The sequence below is a fragment of the Bos mutus genome, chromosome 26 (assembly GCF_027580195.1).
Source record: "Bos mutus isolate GX-2022 chromosome 26, NWIPB_WYAK_1.1, whole genome shotgun sequence".
Lineage (NCBI taxonomy): Eukaryota > Metazoa > Chordata > Mammalia > Artiodactyla > Bovidae > Bos > Bos mutus.
In genome coordinates, this window is record NC_091642.1 from 18,682,028 (window position 1) to 18,703,394 (window position 21,367).

Genomic DNA, 21,367 nt, shown 5'->3' on the forward strand with positions numbered 1-21,367 from the left:
ACATCCACCTTAATTAAATATTAAAGTGTGCCTGTACCTGCTGCTATTGTTGCCCCTTCGAATAAGATATAACCTATTTTTGACAAGTTTTCATCTTTCTCTGTGGAAGACGCTACATGAAACCAAATCAGTGGCAAAGAGGAGAGTAATGAATAATCTATTTCATATTCCAACAGTACCCGGAGCTCGGAGTGGAAAAATATTCAGTTGGATGATGGCAAGAGGCTGCTGGGGTACCACATGACACAGCTAATGTTTAAATAATAATAATAAAAAAAAGCGATAAACAAATCATTAGCCCTTAACAGTTGTTTAATGCAATTTGTTAATGAACGTAATGGTGGGGACTAATAATGAAAGAAAATAAAAACGTCTAAACAGGCGCCAAGTTGCTGGCGATGCGCAATTATTTCCTTGTCAAGTTTTTATGATTTAATGAGCCCCTCTGGGACTGACGGCTGTCAGTCAGTCGTGACTTTTTGACACCATTACAACTTCAAATACAGCAGCAGGCAGGCTGTTTTCCTCGGATTTGAAATACTGAAATGATCTGACAGTTTTAAAGAAAAGATGTGCAAAAAAAAAAAAAAAAGGAGAGAGAGAGGAAGAGAAAGACAGTTGCTTTCCTTTCTTTCTTTTTTTTCCCTCCCCACCTCCCTTCTGCTATGGAGTAGATAATCTCTGGATGCTGTTTGGTAATGAAAATCCAATCACTGAGGTCATTATCTGATGAGGTTTTTGGAACAGGCAGGCTTTTTTCCCCCTCTTTATTTCTTTACTTAATGATAACCCTCAATGGGCTTGCCCCGCATGGGACGGCCAGAGCCGCACAATTTTGTTCACCATTAATTTCAGCCTTTGAAGCTCAGGGCTCAGAAGCAGTAGCAAAGCAAACCCCCCACCAAGCTGGTTCCAAAATAAGACAATCCAGCCTGCCTTAAACAGAATAGCAAATGGCCTCCCAGTCCAGGCCTGGCAGCTGACGTCAGGCCCGCTGCATTTGCCGGCATTCGTCTTCAACATGGAGCATTTAAAACTCTTTACAACTTAAGAGACTTTAATTAAATTGCTTTTGATTCTGGAGCAGGGCAGCATCCGCTTTATTTATTCTGTCAGGGAAACTGTTTAGTCTGCATGAATTTTATATGGCAAGGGCTTCCTCCTTCCTCTTCCTCCTCCCCAGCAACCCCCCAACCCTTCTGCTGAACACAATTTTTTAACAAAGGCTCCTGACTTTAGAGATATTCATCAATCAAGGTCTACGTACTAAGTTCCTAGGACCTTTCACAGTTCTGTGAATGGCTTTGAATTGGTGGGCTTTTCCCCCTCCCCAGGGAAGCAGGGTGAACAGTGTTCCTCCCCCTAAAAGGGGGCTCCTTTGAGTCTGTCTGCAGCATCTGAGAGGGCCAGCCGGGGATACAGAGGCCTTCGGACCAGCTTCCTACGAAGTGCTCACTATCCCGGTCTAGGAGGTTGTTCTCGAGGTGGACGTGATGGGGCTGTTAGGCCAAGGGTTATCTTGAGTTTACCTTGGAAGAAGGTTTACCTTCTTCCCACTCTTGAGGTTGAATTGGGACAAAGTCTCAGGCAAGGGCTGATAAAGAGATCAACCCCAAAGAAGCTGCCATTGAGCTTGAAAGAAAGCCATGCCCTTTTTCTGCACGACCTCTACTTTCAACATGAACATCAGGTGAAATATTTAGAAGCCAGCAAGTTTAGATCATCAGATCGACCTGGCTTGCTAGGTGGCCTCAGGAAGTCTAGAGGAGTGAGGTGTGGCTGGGCAACCGATTATACACTTCAGCTAAGACCAACTGTTTTGAGGGAAGCCACCAGAAAGGTTGGTAGAATACTTCCCCACAATTAGAGTTTCCAGACGAGAAGGAGATGACTTGTTGCCTTGCCTTTTCATCATTTCTTTGATGTGTTTCACACATACTCATTCTGTTATCAGAATAAAAGATTTTCTTGCCAGGACAGAGCCCTGAAGCTGATAGGAAAATTAGTACAGGCTTCCCACTCTTTTGCTGGGCTACTGCGCTCTGCCAAAATCCCACACCATCCTTGAGAAGTAAAGGCTGCGGCTTTATTTACACAATACTAAATGATTTATCTGAACACATGCAGGCCCTAGCCTGTTTCAATAAGTGCAATTTCTCGGGTGGATTTTGCCATTGTGTGTTTCCTCTCTAAACCATAATGGTTCTCTTCTGAGTTGGGGGAAGAAAAAAAAATCAAGTGCTGCGTCCAGATGATCTCAGCCCATGGGCACAGGTGGTTAGCATTTTTTATGAAGGGAACAGGTTTGCTTTTCAAGGATTCAAAGCTCCCAATTATATCCAAAAGATAGAAAGGACCCTGGAAGTGCCTGCGAAGTCTTAAGAAAAACACATTTCGCGTTATGACTAGGGGGAGAATGACCTCAGCTCAGGCAACTTGGAGCCTGATCATAAAGGAACTAATTTTGAACGCAGTCCCTGGTTCCCTTGGACAGGAAGAAACCAAAGAAAATCACAAAGCACGTTAGAGGTTTGAGTACCTTGTGGATTCAGGAAGGCTGTGCTCACATTTGTTAGTGAAAAACCCAAGCCGTCCTATCGTAACGCACTGCGACCCCTGATTCTTTGAAAGGAGGTTAGCGGACGTTTTCCCATCAAGTTTATTTCCAGTGATCAGCCTATAGGACTATACCATATCGACAATCACATCTGAAATTTCGCACTGATGGAGTCAGGTTCCTGGTCTTCCTGAAATATTCATGTTCTCTTTACATACTGGAATGGACGTGGAGAGAACCTTGACAGACCCTCTGCATGTATGAGGGCTCCTTTTGACAGTACAAATATTAAGATGGAAAGGATACACAGACGCCTACACAGGTCAGGGGAGAGGAGGCCACCAGGAAGTACCGAGCTGGGGCACTCTCTGCCACCAGATTCTGGGGAGGATGGGATTTTTGGAGGGCAAGGAAATCTTTCTCGCAGCCAGTAATCAAAGTTGTGAAAAGTGGATATTGGGCAGACTCAGCAAAAAATATTCTTGGGTTTAAAGGAAAAAAAAAAAAAAAAAAAACGCATAGAAAAACGGGGAAAGTGCTAAGTCAATTTCCCGCGCAACTGCTTTTAAATACCCACCTTTACAATGAAAACACTCAGGCAGGTGGACTATATTCATTACATCTGGGGAGGAACAGGACTGGTTTGCAGGGCCAGTCAGTGGCTCTGGCCCTGCTGGTCTCTGCATTTTTTATCCTCAGACATCACAGAAGGGCTCATCGGTGATAAGAGGTGTGTGACAAACAGCACAGCCCATCAGAAGCCACCGTGACTGACTCATCTGTGCCCTCTCCCCATCCCGGATGCCTGCCACGCCCACAGGGCAAGCAAGAAGGTCACCCAGGCTGTTCTGGTCAGGAGATGAAATTACCAAAAGGCAAATAAACACTCGCCTTCCCCTGTAAAGAACAAATCTGGGTGAAGACAAACCTAGAGAAGGAAACCAACCCACATGCAAACAGGAATACAAAATATTTTTACAGTCTTTGCACTTCCGCTGAACAGTGGCGAGAGAGAGGGGGAGGGTCATTCAGAGCCTGTCAGCGCAAGAAAATGATTCATGTGACCATTTTGTCTTAATTACTCAGAACGAGCCGTGGTCGCTGTTTATCAAGGAAGAGCAGATACATCAGTGTCCTCTGACAGAAAAAGTGATCGCCGTCAGGATGGTGATAACCAGGACGATGCCCAGGATGACGATCAGGATCCGGTTCTGGATGATTCTAGGAGAGAGCAATGGAGGAAAAACAATTCACACAGATAAACAGAGGACAAAGATCACATAAGACCAAGTCGGCTAATCAAAGGGAGGCTTCATGGGTGGGCGTTGGGAGCCCGGTATGAGGTGTGTAAGAGTGTGTGTGTGTGTGTGTGTGTGTGTGTGTGACTACGCAGCTCTGTGCTTCCAAACGATCCACCAGCAAATGAACGACTCTACCTTGACTGTCACGCAGCACTGGGAGAAATGCTTACGGCAAAGCTACAGTGATTCAGAGGGCTTTCTGGGTTCTGAGTCCCATGTAGTAATCTATCAGGGATCAAGGGCTCCATGCAAGCTTCTCTTTTTAATTTAACATGTGAGACAAGCCTCGATTTTTTTTCCTCAGTGTTTCCCGTGAAAGCAAAAGACTAAGGAAACATGTCACAGTAAGGTACTTACCTGTACAGAAATACCCGGGGAAAAGTAAAAGAGAGACTTAGGAAGAAAAGGACAAGATTAAGAAGCAAGTGTCAAGCTTGCAGCTCAGGCTACGAAACCGTCGTCTGTCACTGGGGCTCACGCTCTGTGACGCCAGGAGGAAACATTACATATGCTCCGTGGCAAAAAAAAAAAAAAGATGGAAATGCGGGTTCATACAAAACACGGCCCAGGTGCCGGGTGTACTTTGGTTGGGGTGGCCTCACCTCTCGGGACTCCGCCCCCTCAGCCCTGGCTCTGCCAAACGCAGATGGGGAACTGGGAGCTGGAAGAAGAACTAGAGTGAAGATGCATGCTCGGAGAATGCCTGCAGAGGGCTTCTGATGAAGTTGTTTCATAATCCAATACCTCATTCTGAGAAAAGAGGTCAAACATCACAATCCCTGGCTGAGGTTTTCCAAGGGAAGCTGGGTCAAACAGTCTCGCCCACACTCACTCCCACCAAACCAAGCAGGCAGAAATAGAGGTGGGCTGGTGGGCCCTCCAGGCGGCTGTCCATCCCATCAAGACCTCATAGCAAACCCCATCTGTCCATCCTCCAAATATCAAGAAGAAAAAGGTCTGCTGGGGAGTTCCCTGGTGCTCCAGTGGCTAAGACTCCATGCTCTCAATACAGGGGACCTGGGCTTTGATCCCTCGTCAGGGAGCTAGACCTCACATGCCCCAACTTAAGAGTTCTCATGTTGCAACTACAGGTCTCCCATGCCACAATTAAAATGGAAGACCCTGCATGTCACAACAAAGACACGGCATAGCCAGATAAATAAGTATTAAAAAGAAGAAGAAGAAGAAAAAAAAATTCGGCTGCCTGTCTAGACACAGAACTCTGGATGGGGACTCCCATTGGAGGAGATAGGTGGGACCACACAGACCCCAGTTTAACAGAGACCCCACCCTCCTAACCTCACATCTTTGAGAAGAAATCTTTACAAGGTGTTCACAGTCTTTTCTAGCTTCTGGATGAGCTTCTTTCTCAGAAGGATGATAGCATCCTTGTGGTTTCAGCTGGATTCTCCCTCGCCCACCCCCTTCCTCCCCAAGCCTAAATGGATGGACAGAGACAGTCACATCAGACAAACCCACTCCCTTGTGGCCCCCCTGAAGGACCAGCTCTCTCCTCCTGACAGGTTACAAAATGATCACATTTGCTGACACGTCTTCCGCAAAACTGCCTTAGTGCCTGTGTCCACTTTCCTCGAAGGAGATGAATGATTCGCCTGGTCCTCATTTATCACGTAAGGCTCAGCTAAGATCTGTCTCGTTTGCTTCTTCCCTTCTCCACTAGAAAGGCTGCACCCTGACATTAATTCTTCTGTGATGACAGCTAATTCAGACTTAACAGGCCATATTTACTCAGGAGCCAGGAAGATCCTCTGTCCCCAAAATAAAGAAATAAAAACGGGACTTCACGGCTTGTTAAAAGTGAAGCTAATTACGAACACTAATCAGTGCGATGTGGTGGCTTGATTTAAAACCTAAATGGATTTTGCCCCCCTTCTTTCGGGAAGGGACAGAAGTCTTCAGAACTGTCCCTACCCATCCCGTTTGCCCGAGTCACTGTCAAAATCTCTTATTTACCACAGTCACCCACAACAGACTTGCAAAGGAAATCAGCAAAATTGAAACTCAGCAGTGAAACAGATTAAAAGCATGAAAACTCTTTAAAATTCTGCCTTAAGTAATATACGGTAGTGTGTCTCTTGGTTGACAACCATTTTATTTGTGGGTTGAGGGCCCCAAGGCATCCATGATGCTAATTTATAAAGGATTAACTGCGAGTGTTACTTGTTTAATCTGAGGCATGGTTAGAAAAATTAAGACACAGGGATCCCTAAATCCTCAGCTCATTCCTGGTCTTCCTAATTGGGTTTCCCTCATCTCTAGGCAAGGAGGAGTGGGTTTCACTCATGATCTTTCCTAATGGGTCGTATCTTTAATTCACTCAGCGCACACACACCTGATCCCAAGAAGGGTGCCACGGGCTCACAGAGGTTCCGAAAGACATTGGTGCATCCTCGGTTCCTGGCACCGTCACCTCTGCAGCCCCAGCACAAGTCATGGCGACTGGCAAGTAGGTCCCCAGGAGATCCATCCAAAGGAGGGCAATGAAAGAACTGCAATTGTAATCATTCCATTCAAAGGAATGGAGAAGAAATCTGAGCAAATTTACTTCGCAGGAAAATCTCAGGGAGTCTACACAGAAAAACCTGAAGTTAAAAGCTGAGGTAAATCCCCCAAAGTGCTTCTCTGGTGGCTCCGTGGTAAAGAACCCCCCTGCCAATGCCAAGAGATGTAGGTTTGATCCCGGGTCGGGAAGACCCCCTGGAGAAGGAAATGGCAACCCTCTCCAGTATTCTTGCCTGGGAAATCCCATGGACAGAAGAGCCTGGCAGGCTACCGTCCATGGGGTCACAAAGAGTTGGACACGACTGAGCAACTAAGAGAATAAACAAAAAAGTCCCCAAAGATGGAACACTGTACTGCTGGGAGTACAGTGTTCTTCTCCCTGGAGTGGGGAGAAGGGATGGTCCTCATGGAACTGGGTGCCAGCAGTGGTAGAGGCCAGCAGGAGAGAAGGTTTGCTTTCAACCAAAGGCTGGCAAATATTTGGGATGAATGGTGCAGAGGGGCAAATAAATAAGTAAATAAAGAGAATTGGTGTTCACAGAGTTGGAAATGAGACTGACCCTGGCCCAGCCACCAACCCAGCTTTGGGCCTCAAAGGTGATGGATACAGCACCTCTAAGGACCAGAAAAGTGAGCCACTGGGGCCCTTGGGTGAATAAGACCGAGCCAGCCTGGACGGGGAAACATGGGCTGGCATCGGAGGGCCCCATCTGTGAGGAGGCCTGGAGTACAGTCCCGGCCAGGGGCTGCTGGCAGGTATGGCTGCAGGCGAAGCAGAAAGGAATGCAGAGTCCAGAGAGAGTCAGAACCACAAGCCAGGAAGTGGGGTTCCCAGCTTGAGAGGCAGAGAAGGAACTTTGGGGGAAGCCCAAACTAACTACTTTCTAACTTTGGACAGGGTTGGGGATGGGGGCGGTGGGGGCTTTATGTTCCACTAGGTCTGCAGCAAGCAGTCTTAATCTCCCTTTTGAAAATGCAAAGTGTGTTTACCCAGTAAATAATTTAAGAAAGAATATACACTTGAAAGAAGACATCCATTGAAACAGCCAGGCTAAATCGCCTCCAGGCAAAAACTTGTGCATTTGCATGCTGCATTCTATTAAGTGAGCACGCTGTGGCTTTAAAAGAATGCAGAGCCAAATTAAAAGGAATGTGGGCCTGAAACATCAAGGATTCTCCAAGTTTACATTATGAATCACAGTGCTGTTGATACAAGATGAATTAACCATTTACTTTGAGGCTGAACTCACAAAGTACTATTGAAAATACTGATTCCTGCGTGGAACCCAGGGAGCGGCTAATCTTTCCATTGCCAGTCTCCTCCCCCTCTGGAAACAAGCTCCAGCGTGTGGCAGCTGGAATCACAGAAGACTGGTTGAAGGGAAGTAGGCAGGCAGGCACCTGGCACAGCTCTCCGCTCTCTCACTGGAGGAACCCAGGAATTCCACCGTCTCAGGCATCTCCACATTCACCACCATGCACGTCTCTGTTTCTGGGTACAGACACTCACCTGCCCCTTGATGTTAGATGTGACCATGTGACCTATCTTAGTCAGTGGAGTGTGAGCAAAAGAGTTGGGTGTCACTTCTGGGTGGAGGCATTTAACTTCCAGGGTTTGACTCTCCAGCTGGCTTTTCCCTCGTTGTTCTGTTCTAGGAGGGTGTACATTCTGGGAGGGGCTTCCCTACTGGCTCAGATGGTAAAGAATCTGCCTGCAGTGCAGGAGACCTGGGTTTGATCCCTGCTTTGGGAAGATTCCCTGGAAAACTGAATGGCTACGTACTCCAGTATTCTTGCCTGGAGAATTTCATGGACAGAGGTTACAGTCCATGTGGTTGCAAAGGGACAAACAGATTGAGCGACTGTGATGCTGGAGAAGATGCTTGAGAGTCCCTTGGACAGCAAGGAGATCAAACCAGTGGATCCTAAAAGAAATTAGTCCTGAATATTCATTGGAAGGACTGATGCTGAAGCTCTAATACAATGACCACCTGATATGAACAGCCAGACGACTCATTGGAAAAGACCCAGATGCTGGGAAAGATAGAAGGCAGGAGGAAAAGGGGACGACAGAGGACGAGATGGTTGGATGGCATCATTGACTCAATGGATATGAGTCTGAGCAAGCTCTGGGAGATGGTGAAGGACAGGGAAGCCCAGCGTGCTGCAGTCCATGGGGTCGCACAGTCAGACATGACTGAGCGACTGAACAACAGCAGCATTCCAGGAGTGGAGGTTCAGGATGATGGAGACTTACTCCTTCTGCCTGGATCCCTAAGTCACCCCATGGAAGACCATTGCCCTGGGGGCTCAGCATGACCCATGGTGGACTAGTATGCAGCCAGTGAGATTTGAGGGGGTCACTGAAACTGCAGCATCAGTTATACTGGGTGATGCACTCCTGCCCCAGTTCTCCAAGATAGGGTGACTGGCCAAGCCAGATGAGGCTTTGGTTCAAAGCATCACAGATGCCAGGGTATGATGAAGGCTCATACGGGCTTCCCAGGTGGCACTAGTGGTAAACAACCTGCCTGCTGGTGTAGGAGATGTAAGAGATGCAGGTTCGATCCCTGTGTCAGGAGGACCCCTGGAAGAGGAAATGGCAACAACTCACCCCAGTATTCTTGCCTGGAAAATCCCGTGGACAGAGGAGGCTGGCAGGCTACAGTACATGGGGGTCACAAAGAGTCAGACACGAGTGACGTGACTTAGCATGATACAACTTTCTTTGAAGAACAGGTTTTTTGTCTCTTGGTTTTCAGAAGCTGAGAGCCCCTTTGCTCCCTTCTTGGTTATAAGACTTCACTGAAGACTCAGCTAGAACCAATGCCAGTGTGTGCTGATGAAAGTTTCAGCAAGCTCAGGTGGGCATTCTGCTTCCCATGAAGAGCAGATGCATGTTGGCTGCATTCATTTCTCCATTCCAAACATCTGACACTACCCCTAGCTCCAGGGGCAGAGCTGTGACCTACGATAAGAGGTCACCGTGTTCTACGCTCCTGACCACAGTTACTGCACCAGAGGCAGGCACGTGAATGAGGCCTGTGCAACTGAGTGGATGGCAGAAGGTCTGCTTAGAATGTGAAGTCACCTGCACCGCGTGGTGTGTGGATGTCAGGTTTGGATCTGCTGCAGCCCTTTTATTTCCATGAGTGAAGCCCGCCTCTAAGAAAGAAGCTGACCCATGGAGGATAGCAGAGTTGAAGGAAAGGCAGAGAAATGGAACCCCAGTCCGGAAGACATGGTGAACCTCTCTATCAAACATCTTTCTTTTGGACTTTCAGTTACAAGAGAAAATAAAAATTCTATTCCTGAATTCAGTTTAAGCTGCATTTTCTGCTATTTGAAACCAAAAAGTAGTTTTAGGTTGATTCACCCTGATTCCAAAACCAAGTCCTTGACCTACAGGAGGCATATTTTTCTCACCTCTTCCAGGAGAATTTCCCAGCCACACCCCTTGTTCACGCTTGGATTTCCCTGGGCCCCTCCCTCACCACTAACCACACAGTTTTATGAATTTTCTGTTTCTGTGCATGTTTCCCCAGTAAAACAAAAAACAACAACAAAAAATTGACCCTTCAACTATCTGAATCTCCTTTGTCTTTTGTATTCCCAGTGGCCAAAACAGAGCTCGACACAGACATTCTCAAAAAAAAAAAAAAAAAAAAAAGCTTGCTGAATGTATGAATGAATGAAGCTCCCTTGCAGGTTGACGTGGTTGTCTTCCTGGTTTGTAAGGGCTGCTTGTAGACACGCACAGCTTTAGGAGTTAGTTCTTAACCACCGCCTCCCCCTCCCCCGCAACCATGAAGCAGGCCAGTCACATCTAAGCCTCTGTACAAGCCTGCATTCACTGGCTGGAGATGGCAAGACACGCCACAGGTTTGGGGTCTTGTCCAGCACACGCTTTCCTGCCTGGTCCACCAGCCCTGAATAATGACACCCCACCTTTGGGTTCTGACAGAACAGTAACAATTGGCGTGTGGCCACCAGCAGCTGGAAGAGGCAGAGAAGAGGTCTCCCCAAGAGCCTTTGGAGGGAGCATGGCCCACATTTCTGTTTCAAGCCACCCAGGTTTTTTTTTTTTTTTTTTTTTTTTTTTGGTGCTGTGTTATAGCAGCCCTGGGACATGAATATTCAGAGTTCTCACATCCACACCAGGATGTGAACCTGACCCTCTGGTCTCAGCCTGCACAATGACCAATCGTTCTCCATTGCTCCACACCCTTGTCGTCCTCTAAGGTCAGGACAGCTCTGGTCTGGTTCGCTGGAAGCTCTGCATACAGCTGTGGGGCTCACAAGCTTCAGGAGCAGTTGGTTCTTTCATCTCAGAATGAGCTTTCCATTCACGAACAGTGTGGGCAGTGGCTCAAAGCCATGTGAGACGAGGGACCGGAGGGGGCTCCTCCCACAGAGACTCCTGCCTCTGGGATAAGACATTTAAAACAACAAAAAGGCCAGATGCTATCTCTGGGCCAACGTACTAAGCCATCACCTGCCATTCTGAGTCCGTATTTACTGACCTGCTTTCAGAAGTGGTCAGTTATACATGAGTCCTGAGGGAAGAAGACACAGGAGGGATAGTTGTTTTTTTTTAAATAATTATTTATTTAGGCTGTGATGGGTCTTAGTTGCAGCACGTGGGATCTAGTTCCCTGACCAGGGATCAAACCCATGCCCCCTGCACTGGGAGTTTGGAGTCTTAGTCACTGGATCACCAGGGAAGCCCCAGGACTGACAGGAACCCGTATGTGGCACACAGAGGCTGGGTCCTGAGTGAGGACGAGTGGCACTCTGTTTTCCAGTTTCTACTTAATTTAACAGGGATCCACAAACCTTTTCTGGAAAGGGTCAGATAATAACCATACTAGTTTGCTGGAGCTGCAGTAACAAAATGCCACAGACTGGGTGGCTGAAATGTACTGCCTCACTTCCCGGAGGCTGGGCGTCCTAGATCAAGGTGTTGGCAGGCGGAAGCCTCCTGCGAGCTGGGAGACTGAATCTGTCCCATGCCGCTCCCCCAGCTCCTGGTGGTTTGCTGGCAGTATCTGCAGTTCCTTGGCTTGGAGAAGCATCACTGAGATCTCTGCCTTCATCTTCCAATGGTGTTTTTCCTGTGTGTACATCTGCATCCAAATTCCTCTTTCCTAAGGACACCAGTCGTATCAGACCAGGGGACTACCTTGCTCCCGGAATGTCTCATCTTAAGCAACTGCTTTTGCAAAGATCTTATTTCCAAACCGGGTCACATTCTGAGGTACTTCAATATATGGACTTGGGGGAAGGGCATGGGAGGAAGCGGTGAACACACAATACAACCCACGATGGTAACTGTTTTAGGCTTTGTGGACCATACTGCCTCTGTTGCAACTACTCGACTCTGCCTGTGAGGTGCAAAAGGAGACCCAGGCCATGTGTGGACCAGGGAGTATGCTTGTGTTCTAATAAAACTTTCATTAGATTTGGATTTGAATTTCATGTAATTTTCCCATATCGAAAAATATTCTCCTTTTGATTGGTTTCCAGCCATTTCAAAGTGCCGAAACCATTTTTATCCCACGGGCCATCCGAAAGCAGACAGGGGGCTAGGTTTTGCACGCTATCAGTGGTTTGCGCGCTCCTGGACTCAAAGCTAAAAGCTATCGAGGGCACGTTCTCCTCCGCTGGAGACTGTGGTCCTTGCACGCTGTGCAGATGGGGACAGCAGGTCTGGCCAAGTCCCTCAGCAGAAAAAAAGAAACCCGGAGTCCCTGCCCTGTGGGAGCCGACAATGTCACAAAGAGCAATCAATTACAGAAGCCTCACAACAAAGGCCGTCATTAGGGGCTGGGGACAATTTGTTGTGCACTCACAATCCTGGGTTGGCCTGAAGCGACCTGGAGCAAGTCACTCCAGTTTCTTCCCCGAGCAAAAGGAGCCCGTTCACCACCCACCCCAGGGAGAAGAGGATTAGCTCATTATAGATTATACAGCACTTTGAAAAGGTAAAGCTTTTATATGAGTGCAGTTGGCAAGTCATTCTCTGAAAGGAAATGCACTTTCAGGAGACGGGACAGGCAGGAGGAAAGTGGTCAGAAGCTGGAGGAGCTGCCTGTGGAGCCTCCAGGGGCTGGGTGGGGTGGAGGAGGTGGTGCTCCCCCAACCCCCAACCCAAGCCCACCAGACTTCTCGATCCCACAGGCTGGTACATCTGGGTCTCACGGTAACACTGTCCCTGGCAGGGCGAGCCTTCCCTCTGAGGTGGCCTCATGAACATCAAAGGCAAAGGGAGGGCATCCCATTGGCTGGCTTGAGGAGACCTTCCCAGCCCAGGAAGGCAGCCAGCAAGTACCTGTCAGAGCCCATTGATAAGTCCGCCAGGGTCTGATCAGTGGTGTGTAGTTACACCGCACTCTGCGGGGCCAAACACACATCACATTTCAGCCCAGGCATGCAGCCTGCTGCCATTCTTAAATATGGACTTGATGATGGCAGGGGGCCTGGAGAGCTTTGCTGGCTACCAGGCTTTCAGAGAGGATCAGGGCAGCTTGCTTCAATCAAAGGGCTTGGAAAACAGTTGAAGAAAATGAAAGAAGGTTGCTGTAGATAGGTAAGTTACATGTAATCTCTCCCAGGTTTGCAGACTCCCGGAGCTGGAGAGGTCTCCACACTCTAGTTTTAGAGTCATGGACCTGGAGGCCTTGAGAGGTGGAGGGACATGCCCAAGGTCAACCCTGTGTGGCAGAGCCACGTCTTCAGACCCCCAGGCCTGTTCCTGGTTCACTGTGATCCTCATTCTCACGAGGGTGGCTGGGGCACTATGGCAACCGCACATCACGGCGACTCGAAATACATCTTCTGCCAACAGGGAACGTTCAACAAAATCCAGGAACACAGCTCAGAACCTATCAGTCTCTTACTGAGCCCAGGGTTGGCTAAAATGTTTGTTCAGGTTTTCAGTAACATCTTACGGAAAAACTTGGGAGGAACTTTATGTACAACCCAGTGAAGAGGGGCATGGAAGGATGGATAACAGTGATTCCCAAACGCCAGGGCGAAGCTGAAGATGAAGAAAGAATGACCTAGGAGCCTCCTTTTTTTTTTTTTAAAAAAAAGGACAGATTAAGTGTTAGTCCCTTAGTTGTGTCCAACTCTTTGAGACCCCCCCAGACTGTAGCCCACCAGGCTCCTTTGTCCGTGCAATTCTCCAGACAAGAATACTAGAATGGGTTGCCATTTCCTTCTCCAGGGGATCTTTCTGACCCAGGGCTGGAACCCAGGTCTCCCGCATTGCAGGCAGATTCTTTACCATCTGAGCCACCAGGGAAGTCCTAAAACCAGATTACTTGATTTCAAGGACTGCCCTTTTCTCTGAGATTGTGTCCTTCCTACTGTTTCTGTGTGCAAATGTCCTTTACTTTATGGAGTGACGGTGATAGCAGATGGTACGTTTTTTCCCTCCAATGTCCTTGTTTGGACATTGGAAATGTGCTCTCTCCTTGGAAACTACTCTCTCTTACTTGGCAAAATCAAAAGTGGACAATCCTCCTTGTTTAAAAAGTCCCAAATCCAAGAAATGCCAAAGTTCGTGAACCCCAGGGCTGGAAAATCCCACCCAGCTCTACCCTCTGGAGATTCCTCCTCACACTGTCACAGTGTGGTTGCCATGGTGATGCCAACAGCAACATGAGTGACAGCGACGAGAGCTGCAGCCACACCACACGCGCAAGCTCATTTGGGGTGTGGACTCCCAGCCAGGTGCTGTTCCGGCCTTTTCCACACTTCTCTCCAGTCTCATCTTCCGCCCCTGCTGGACACACGCGTAATAAAGTGGTTGTTTATGTAACTGGTGTGTCTCACGCTCTCTGTCAGTCTCGCCTTGGTCGTCTGAAGGCCAGTCTTGGACATCTTCATCTTTACACTCTTCTCTACACACACAGAAATTGGGCACGCAAGTTAACTTTTGCTGCTAGCACAGAACATTAACTAACTGAAGTCAACTCTTTACTTAGTGCCTGGCGTAAACGCACTGTGAACTACTAAGATAATATTCATTTCTATTCAGGAGCATAGTTCATCAGCTTCTTTTGGTCACTGGCAGACTGATTGTACCCTTTCAGCCTCTCTCTGCTAGGTAAATGCCTGAAGACCCAATCCCTCAACAGAATCAGGGAAAGAGGAAGGCTTCTTTCGCTCCCGTCTGCAGCTCCTGCTGGGTGTCCTGAGGGAGTTTCCTCACACTGCTGGGTCCTGCCCTATACTGTGAAGCAAGCTCACTGCCCTCCTGAACAAGCCACTCCCCAAGCCCTCCCTGGCCGAGAGTCCCCCACCTCCCTTACTCTCCAGAGAAGCCATGAGCTACGTTTGGGCAGAAGTTAATCAGTTGCCTTCATTTCTGGAGCCAACTGCCTGGATTCGAATCTGCCACACACCAGTAGGGCAAATTACTTCATTACTTCTCCAAGATTATGTCCTTGGCTCTTTTAGTGTGAAATATTCTTTATTTTGTGGAGTGATGGTGATAGTAGATGTCACTGTTTTCTTCCAGGGTCCCGACTTGGACATTGGAAATATACCCTCTCTTTGGAAAACTAGTCCCTCTTACTTGGCAAAATAAAAAGTGGAAAATCCTCCATCAGTCCTCTGTTTAAAAAAAAAAAAGATGAAAGTACCAATACAAGGAATCTGAAAGGTCCAAAGAACCAATGCTTCAGCCTCCTCATCAGAAAAATAGGGTTAATAATAGCAGTACCTTAGTCAATTAATTACATGAATAAATAAGTGAGTTAAGTCAACATCAAGTGCTTGGACCAGTGCTTGGCAATAGTAACCGCTTAGAACTGGACTATAATAGCTATTATTTTATTGGGGCTTTCCTGGTGGCTCAGATGGTAAAGAATCTGCCCACATTCCCAGGTTCCATCCCTGGATGGGGAAGATACTCTGGAGAAGGGTATGGCTACCCACTCCAGCATTCTTGCCTGGAGAATCCCATGGACAGAGGAGCCTGGTGAGCAAGTCCATTCACTCCTATTATCCATTGCTCATTCATCTCCCAGCAGTGAGTCCTGAAATTCCTCCTTGTTTGGCTGCTCCCTCCCCTCCAGTAGACATGCCCCATCAGGTGCCTTAGCCTGGAAGGCCTTCACATTCCTCTACTGATTCCTGGGGGCACATCCCATTGCTGGCCTTGATTAGGTTGCCTCGTGGGGTCCAGGCTCAGCCCATCTCCTGGAAGCACCACCTTCAGCAGCTACTCAGTTACCCAGGAAGTCGGAGGCTGCCCTCTCCAGCTGTCACAGTTTCCCTGGAGATGCCCCTTGACAGCCAAGATGCCTCTTCTGGATCAGGACTGGTTGAGGTCACATGGGTGGAGACATGGCTGCCTTGGCTTTTGTGATGGGCTTTCACAATATTTCCTGCAAGATCTGACATTAGATACGTGTCTTCTAAGAGTCACGGATTTACACCTTTTTTCTTTCCTGATGTGGGGGAATAAAACATTTTGGCAAGGGTTTATCAGCCATCTGCATCTCTGTCAACTCTTGAGGGATGTGGTTATGTTTTCTAGATCACAATATAAGAACTTCTCTCTTTCATCCAGATTTGATTCCGTGGCTGAGTGGATATGTCTTAACTCATATCCCCACAGTGCCAATCCCGGGGCCATGTGTCTGCAGATCCTTTTCTTATCCCTTCACTGCTTTGCTCTTTATCATAAAGAGACTGCCTCCACCACCACCCGAACCCCTGTGGGCCGGCTGCCCACTGACTTCAGCCAATGGGAGGTATTGGCAGGACAGTGGGACGGGAGGGAGCGAGAGGTCAGGGTATTTCTCCCTTTCTTTCTCTGCCTTCCCACCAGTTCCATCTCCACAGCGGCTCCTCACAGGCCCTCTCTGCTGCCAGCTCCCATCAGGTGACCTTTGCCCTGGGCTCTGGGCACACCCTCCTGACCCGGGGGAGGGATTTTCTGCTGACGGGAATCCTGGGCTGCTCTGTGGGAGACACCCAGCAGGGTGTGCACTGTCTGCTCAAACTTGTATCTCCTTCACCATCTTTCACTCTAAACTGATCTTTTTAAAAAGTTTTTAAAAAAATTAACTAATTTATTTTAATTGGAGACTAATTACAATATTGTAGTGGTTTTTGCCGTACACTGACATGAATCAGCCACAGGTGTACATGTGTCCCCCATCCCAAACCCCCCTCCTACTTCCCTCCCCATCCCTCTGGGTTCCCCACAGCAGCATTAATTATTACTGAGCAGGTGAGCCCCAGGTTAAGAAGACCTCCTCTGAAGGCTTATTTAAGATAAGCACAATGGCTGACTCACACTCCATTGGGAGGGAGGAGGCTGGGACAGGGTGACAATCAGATAGCAGGAGCCCCAGGTTTGCACAGGTGAAGCCACGTCACCTGCTGGCGGCCACCTGCTGGCCTGGGAACACGTGCAATTCTCTTCTCTAACCAAGGAAGGAAGTCTGGCGGCGAGGAGCGGGTATCTCCAATCTGAGGGCTGCAGGCATCAGGAGAGGGGACCGGAGAACCGGGCATGCCTGCTCTCTTTCTAAATCGGAGCGCTGCTCCTAGTCGCTCTGGGGATGGAAAGTTGGCTCAGTACAGCTGGATCTTCTTTTTTGCCAAGAGAAGCCAGAAATTGTGCTCTTTCTGCAAAATCTCTCAAGTTTTAAATACTGGCAACTAAGAAAAAGTTTTCCAAAACACTGGGCAGCCAAACAAAGCACATGTGTCTATGGGTCAGAGCGGTCCTGATCTGTAGTCTGTGACCTCTGGCTAGTTATTAAGGGGTGAGTTAACAGGAAGGGGTGGGTCACGGAGTGTCTCCTTGCCCTACATTGCTGGAGATTCTCACAGAGGCAGGAAGAGCCCAGCCCTCCTGACCCTGTGGAAGTCTGAAGTTCAGCCTTGGTGTGAGCATCAATAACCAGGGTGTACACTGAGTGCATCCAACTTAGCCCATAACTGATTGCTAAGTGCAGGGTCGAGGGCTAGAGAGAGAGGTCAACAGAAGCCAGAAACCAGCTTGTGTGTGCCTTTTGGACCTCTCACGAGGCGATGAAAAGCACAGGCAGAGGTCAGGGCTGGACCACACATCTGCAGCCCCCTTGATGCTCACAGCCTGGAGAAGGCGCTGGAGAGCCTGGCTGGTGACTCAAGGAGGAGGGTGTACATCTGATGTGCAACATCTTATAAGCCAGTGCCCTTGACATGGGAAACCAAGTGGCCTCTTTTTGGAGGATGAGTGGCAGAGAGGTTTGCAGGACGGTCCCTACGCTCAATCTGTTGAGTCATCTTGTGAAAAATAATGTGATTCCATTTTCCCTTTCCTAAAATGGTAGTAAATATATGTGACCCAAGCATCCCTGAGGATGTTTGCTGACAGCCACGTCTGTGGACTTGGTAAAAATAAAGGAATTAAACTGCCAAGGAGTAGAGTGGCCTTTGCACTCTTTCTCAGGCTCATTATTTGGCTGTAATAAATAGAAAAACCAACCAGAAGTCAAGAGTGATCTTTAAAGAAACTGAGCCACGGAGAAGCCTGAATCTTAGAAGGAAGAAGCCATTCTTTCCTCTGTCATTCTTTGGAGGTACTGCCTTCAAGTTCCCTGGCCTTAATCTTTACACATGGATGGTGAAATCCAGCCCTCTAACTGGCTACTAGACAACAAGAGCACCCTAATTATCAATATAAGGTTGCACCGTAGGAGGTTCCTAACTGAATTGGGTACAGCTTCAAACTAGGGACTTCCCTGGTGGCGCAGACGGTAAAGCATCTGCCTACAATGTGGGAGACCCAGGTTCAATTCCTGGGTCGGGAAGATCTCTTGGAGAAGGAAATGGCAACCCACTCCAGTGCTGTTGCCTGGAAAATCCCATGGATGGAGGAGCCTGGTAGGCTGCAGTCCGTGGAGTTGCAGAGTCAGACACGACTGAGCAACTTCACTTTCACTTTTTTCCAAACTTCCCTGCTGAACACTTGTCAGAAGTCCAGCTGAGGGAAACAGTGTTGGTCGAGGGGCCTAATGAATGGGGTCCACCTCTCCTGGAGGCACAGAAGTCTCCCCTGGAGCAGTGGAGCCCCCGGGAGTCTCTACCACCTGCTAGGCTTAGGTTTGCGTATGCGCACTTAGCTGTGCTTCGCTCCACACCTCCTGCTTCTGCTGAGGGACAGTACAAGACAGCCTTGGGATGGAACTTGCATTTCCTGTAAGGATGCTCTTGAACATGTTTACTACTCTGTACGGCGTGTGCACCTGCAAGGAGGTCCCATGGGAAGGTGTTCTTTCTGGGGCTGTGTTTTCATCTCATGGATGTTGACTCATCTAACTGAAAACATAGGACTTCCCTCGTGGGTCAGTGGTAAAGAATCTGCCTGCAGTGAAGGAGAGATGGTGCGATCCCTGGGTTGGGAAGATCCTCTGGAGGAGGAAATGGCAGCCCACTCCAGTATTCTTGCCTGGGAAATCCCATGGACAGAGAAGTCTGGCAGGCCACAGTCCATGGGGTCATAAAAGAGTCAGACACAACTTAGTGACTAAATAACAAGAGAAACCATCTTCCTCTTCAAGTGGCCTGCCAGATGCCTAGAGATAAATCTGTAGCCCGCTTCCCACAAACTCATGAGCTGCTCCACTGTTTGTGTACTAACCTCCCTCTGGACGTCATTTACTATACAGAAAATCTATTGTATTGTACACATTTTTGCAAATTGCTATAAATCCTTTTGGGACCCAGACAGGTTTATATGCAGGCACTAAAAAGAACTAAGAAAACAAAAAGAATTCACATTTTTGTGGGTTGGCTACTTTAATGATTCTGGCTTTATTTTCTCTCTTATCCCCCAAACAATTCTGTACTATTGTGATACTTGGAAGGCGAGTTTGTACGTTTACTGAAACAATACGATAATTTCATTTTTTCCCCCTTGAATCTCCTTTCATGGCTAGCATGGGGCAGTTTCCAGAACAAACCCAAACTTGAGACTTGGGGGCCCCTGGGATCCCCTGTAGCCAAATACAGTGGATCGCGGGTTCTCTTTGTTTCGGGGGATTTACTTCAATTTTCTTAATAACACGGACCTCTTTTGTGGAAGCAGAAGGCGTTCCCAGCAAATGTTGGCTGCAGATATGTGAGCCAAAATGTTGCCACGGTCACGGCCCTTCCTTGAACAATCTAAAGCATCTTTCTCTCTGTATATATTTGGTTTTTCAGAAGCTTTAAAGCCTAGAAAACAATCATAGCTGAGGCCATGTCTGAGATGGCACTAAAAGAACCTACTCAGAGACAGATAAAAATAATGAGAATCTTTCTGTCAGGAAAGATTTAGAAAATATCAGTGGCATTATTAAAATTTAATTTTTTACTCGGCTTTTTGGTTCTCCTTTCCAGTGATAATGAGCAGGACTGCACACCTCCGCCTCGCTAGTACTTGTTTTGTGCAATAAATTCAGCCTTCCAGTCTGAAGACATTTCAGACAACAGTTTTGACTGCTATAGGCTTATTTTTCACCCTGTGCTGTGCTTTGAGTCTTCCTATAAAAACCAGTTCATGAGATAATTTTCCACAAGGCCAGTGGAACTAATAAAAATCAATTTTGCCCAACTGGTTCAGAGAAATCTTGGGAATAGCCAAGGCAGAACTGCAAAAAAGGAAAAAAGAAAAAAAGAAGAGGAATCAATGTATTCACTAATGGTTGACTGATAGAGAACTATCAAATTAGCTGACAGGAGATGCTTGGCTGTAGGAATTTTCCTTTCGGCTTGAACAGAATACCTTTTAAGGGCTGGGAGAGGCTTTTCTTCCCAGTGGCTGAAGATATCTGGGTGTAGTAACTCTGAGTTGCCCATGCCCTGGATGATAATGAGGTTGAATTTGGGCCTGACAACGGTGGTGACCTCTGCTGAAGTTCAGTCCCTCTTTCTGTATCAGAGAAACTGGTTTTGTGAAGGGATGCCCTGGGTTTTACACCGGGTCCCCAACCCCTGGGTCAGGGACCAGTACTGGTCTGTGGCCTAAGAACCAGGTTGAACGGGAGGTGAGTGGCTGGTGAGCCAGTGAAGCTTCATCCGTATTTACAGCCGCTCCCCACTGCTTGCATTACCATCTGAGCTGCTTCTCCGGTCAGATCAACTGTGGCATTAGATCCTCAGAGGAGCTCAAACCCTACTGCACTTGAATCATCTCCAAACCATGCCCTCTGCCCCTGGTTTGTGGAAAAACTGTCTTCCACAAAACCTGGTGCCTGATGCCAAAAAGATTGGGGACCGATATTTTATACAATTTACTCCAAGGCCACAGAACCACTGGGTGAGGGACTCATCAATGCATTCAGAGACCTCATGTTCTGGAAACATCTTCATTGCACTCCTGCTATGACCACCCATCCCACTCCCCATTTTGGCTTCCTGCCAATGGAAGTAGGATTCCAAAGAGACACTTCTTTGTTTTCTCTCTCTTCTGGCTGCCTGAGCTGCACAGCATGTGGGAATCTTAGTTTCCTGACTAGGGATCGAACCCATGCCCCCTGCAGTAGAAGAACAGAGTCTTAACCACTGGACCACCAAGGGAGTCCCAGGGACCTCTTTTAAGATCTGGAAGCAAGAGCAAGACGTGGTAGCTACAGACCACGGTCCATAAAGCACACACCTTAACTACCTCTGATATTCCTTACTGCGAGATACTAGTTGACATGTCTAAAAATGGCAGGCCTTTGCACAGAAAAAATAAAAAAAGGGCCAAAAGGAAATGTAGCCAAGTGGTAACGGCGTTTGTATTTGGGTGGTGAGTACTTTTTGCTTTCTATTTTTATGTATTTCTGCATTTTCTTAAATGGTATATTATTACATAAGTATTAACAATTATTATTTAAAATAATGCTAAACTAAGAATTAAGTGATTTGGAAAAGGAAGCATAATACTTTATTCACAATGTTATAAGAAAGACAGAATATGGGAGAAAAAAAAACAATAGCAAGATTTATT

At 47.6% G+C, this 21,367-nt stretch overlaps 1 protein-coding gene across 5 annotated transcripts in view; it reads right to left on the reverse strand.

Annotated features, from left to right (window-relative positions):
* Window positions 1-649: 649 nt before the first annotated feature.
* Window positions 650-21,367, reverse strand: part of VTI1A (vesicle transport through interaction with t-SNAREs 1A) — a 369,166-nt gene continuing 348,448 nt past the window's right edge. For all 5 annotated transcript variants that reach the window (XR_011462780.1, XM_070363702.1, XM_070363699.1 and 2 more), the window contains one exon: window positions 650-3,778. Coding sequence is in view for 2 of the 5 variants with exons in the window: in XM_070363699.1 (XP_070219800.1) it covers window positions 3,685-3,778 (94 nt within the window). In the remaining 3 variants the exon portion in view is untranslated. The remainder of the gene's footprint in view (window positions 3,779-21,367) is intronic.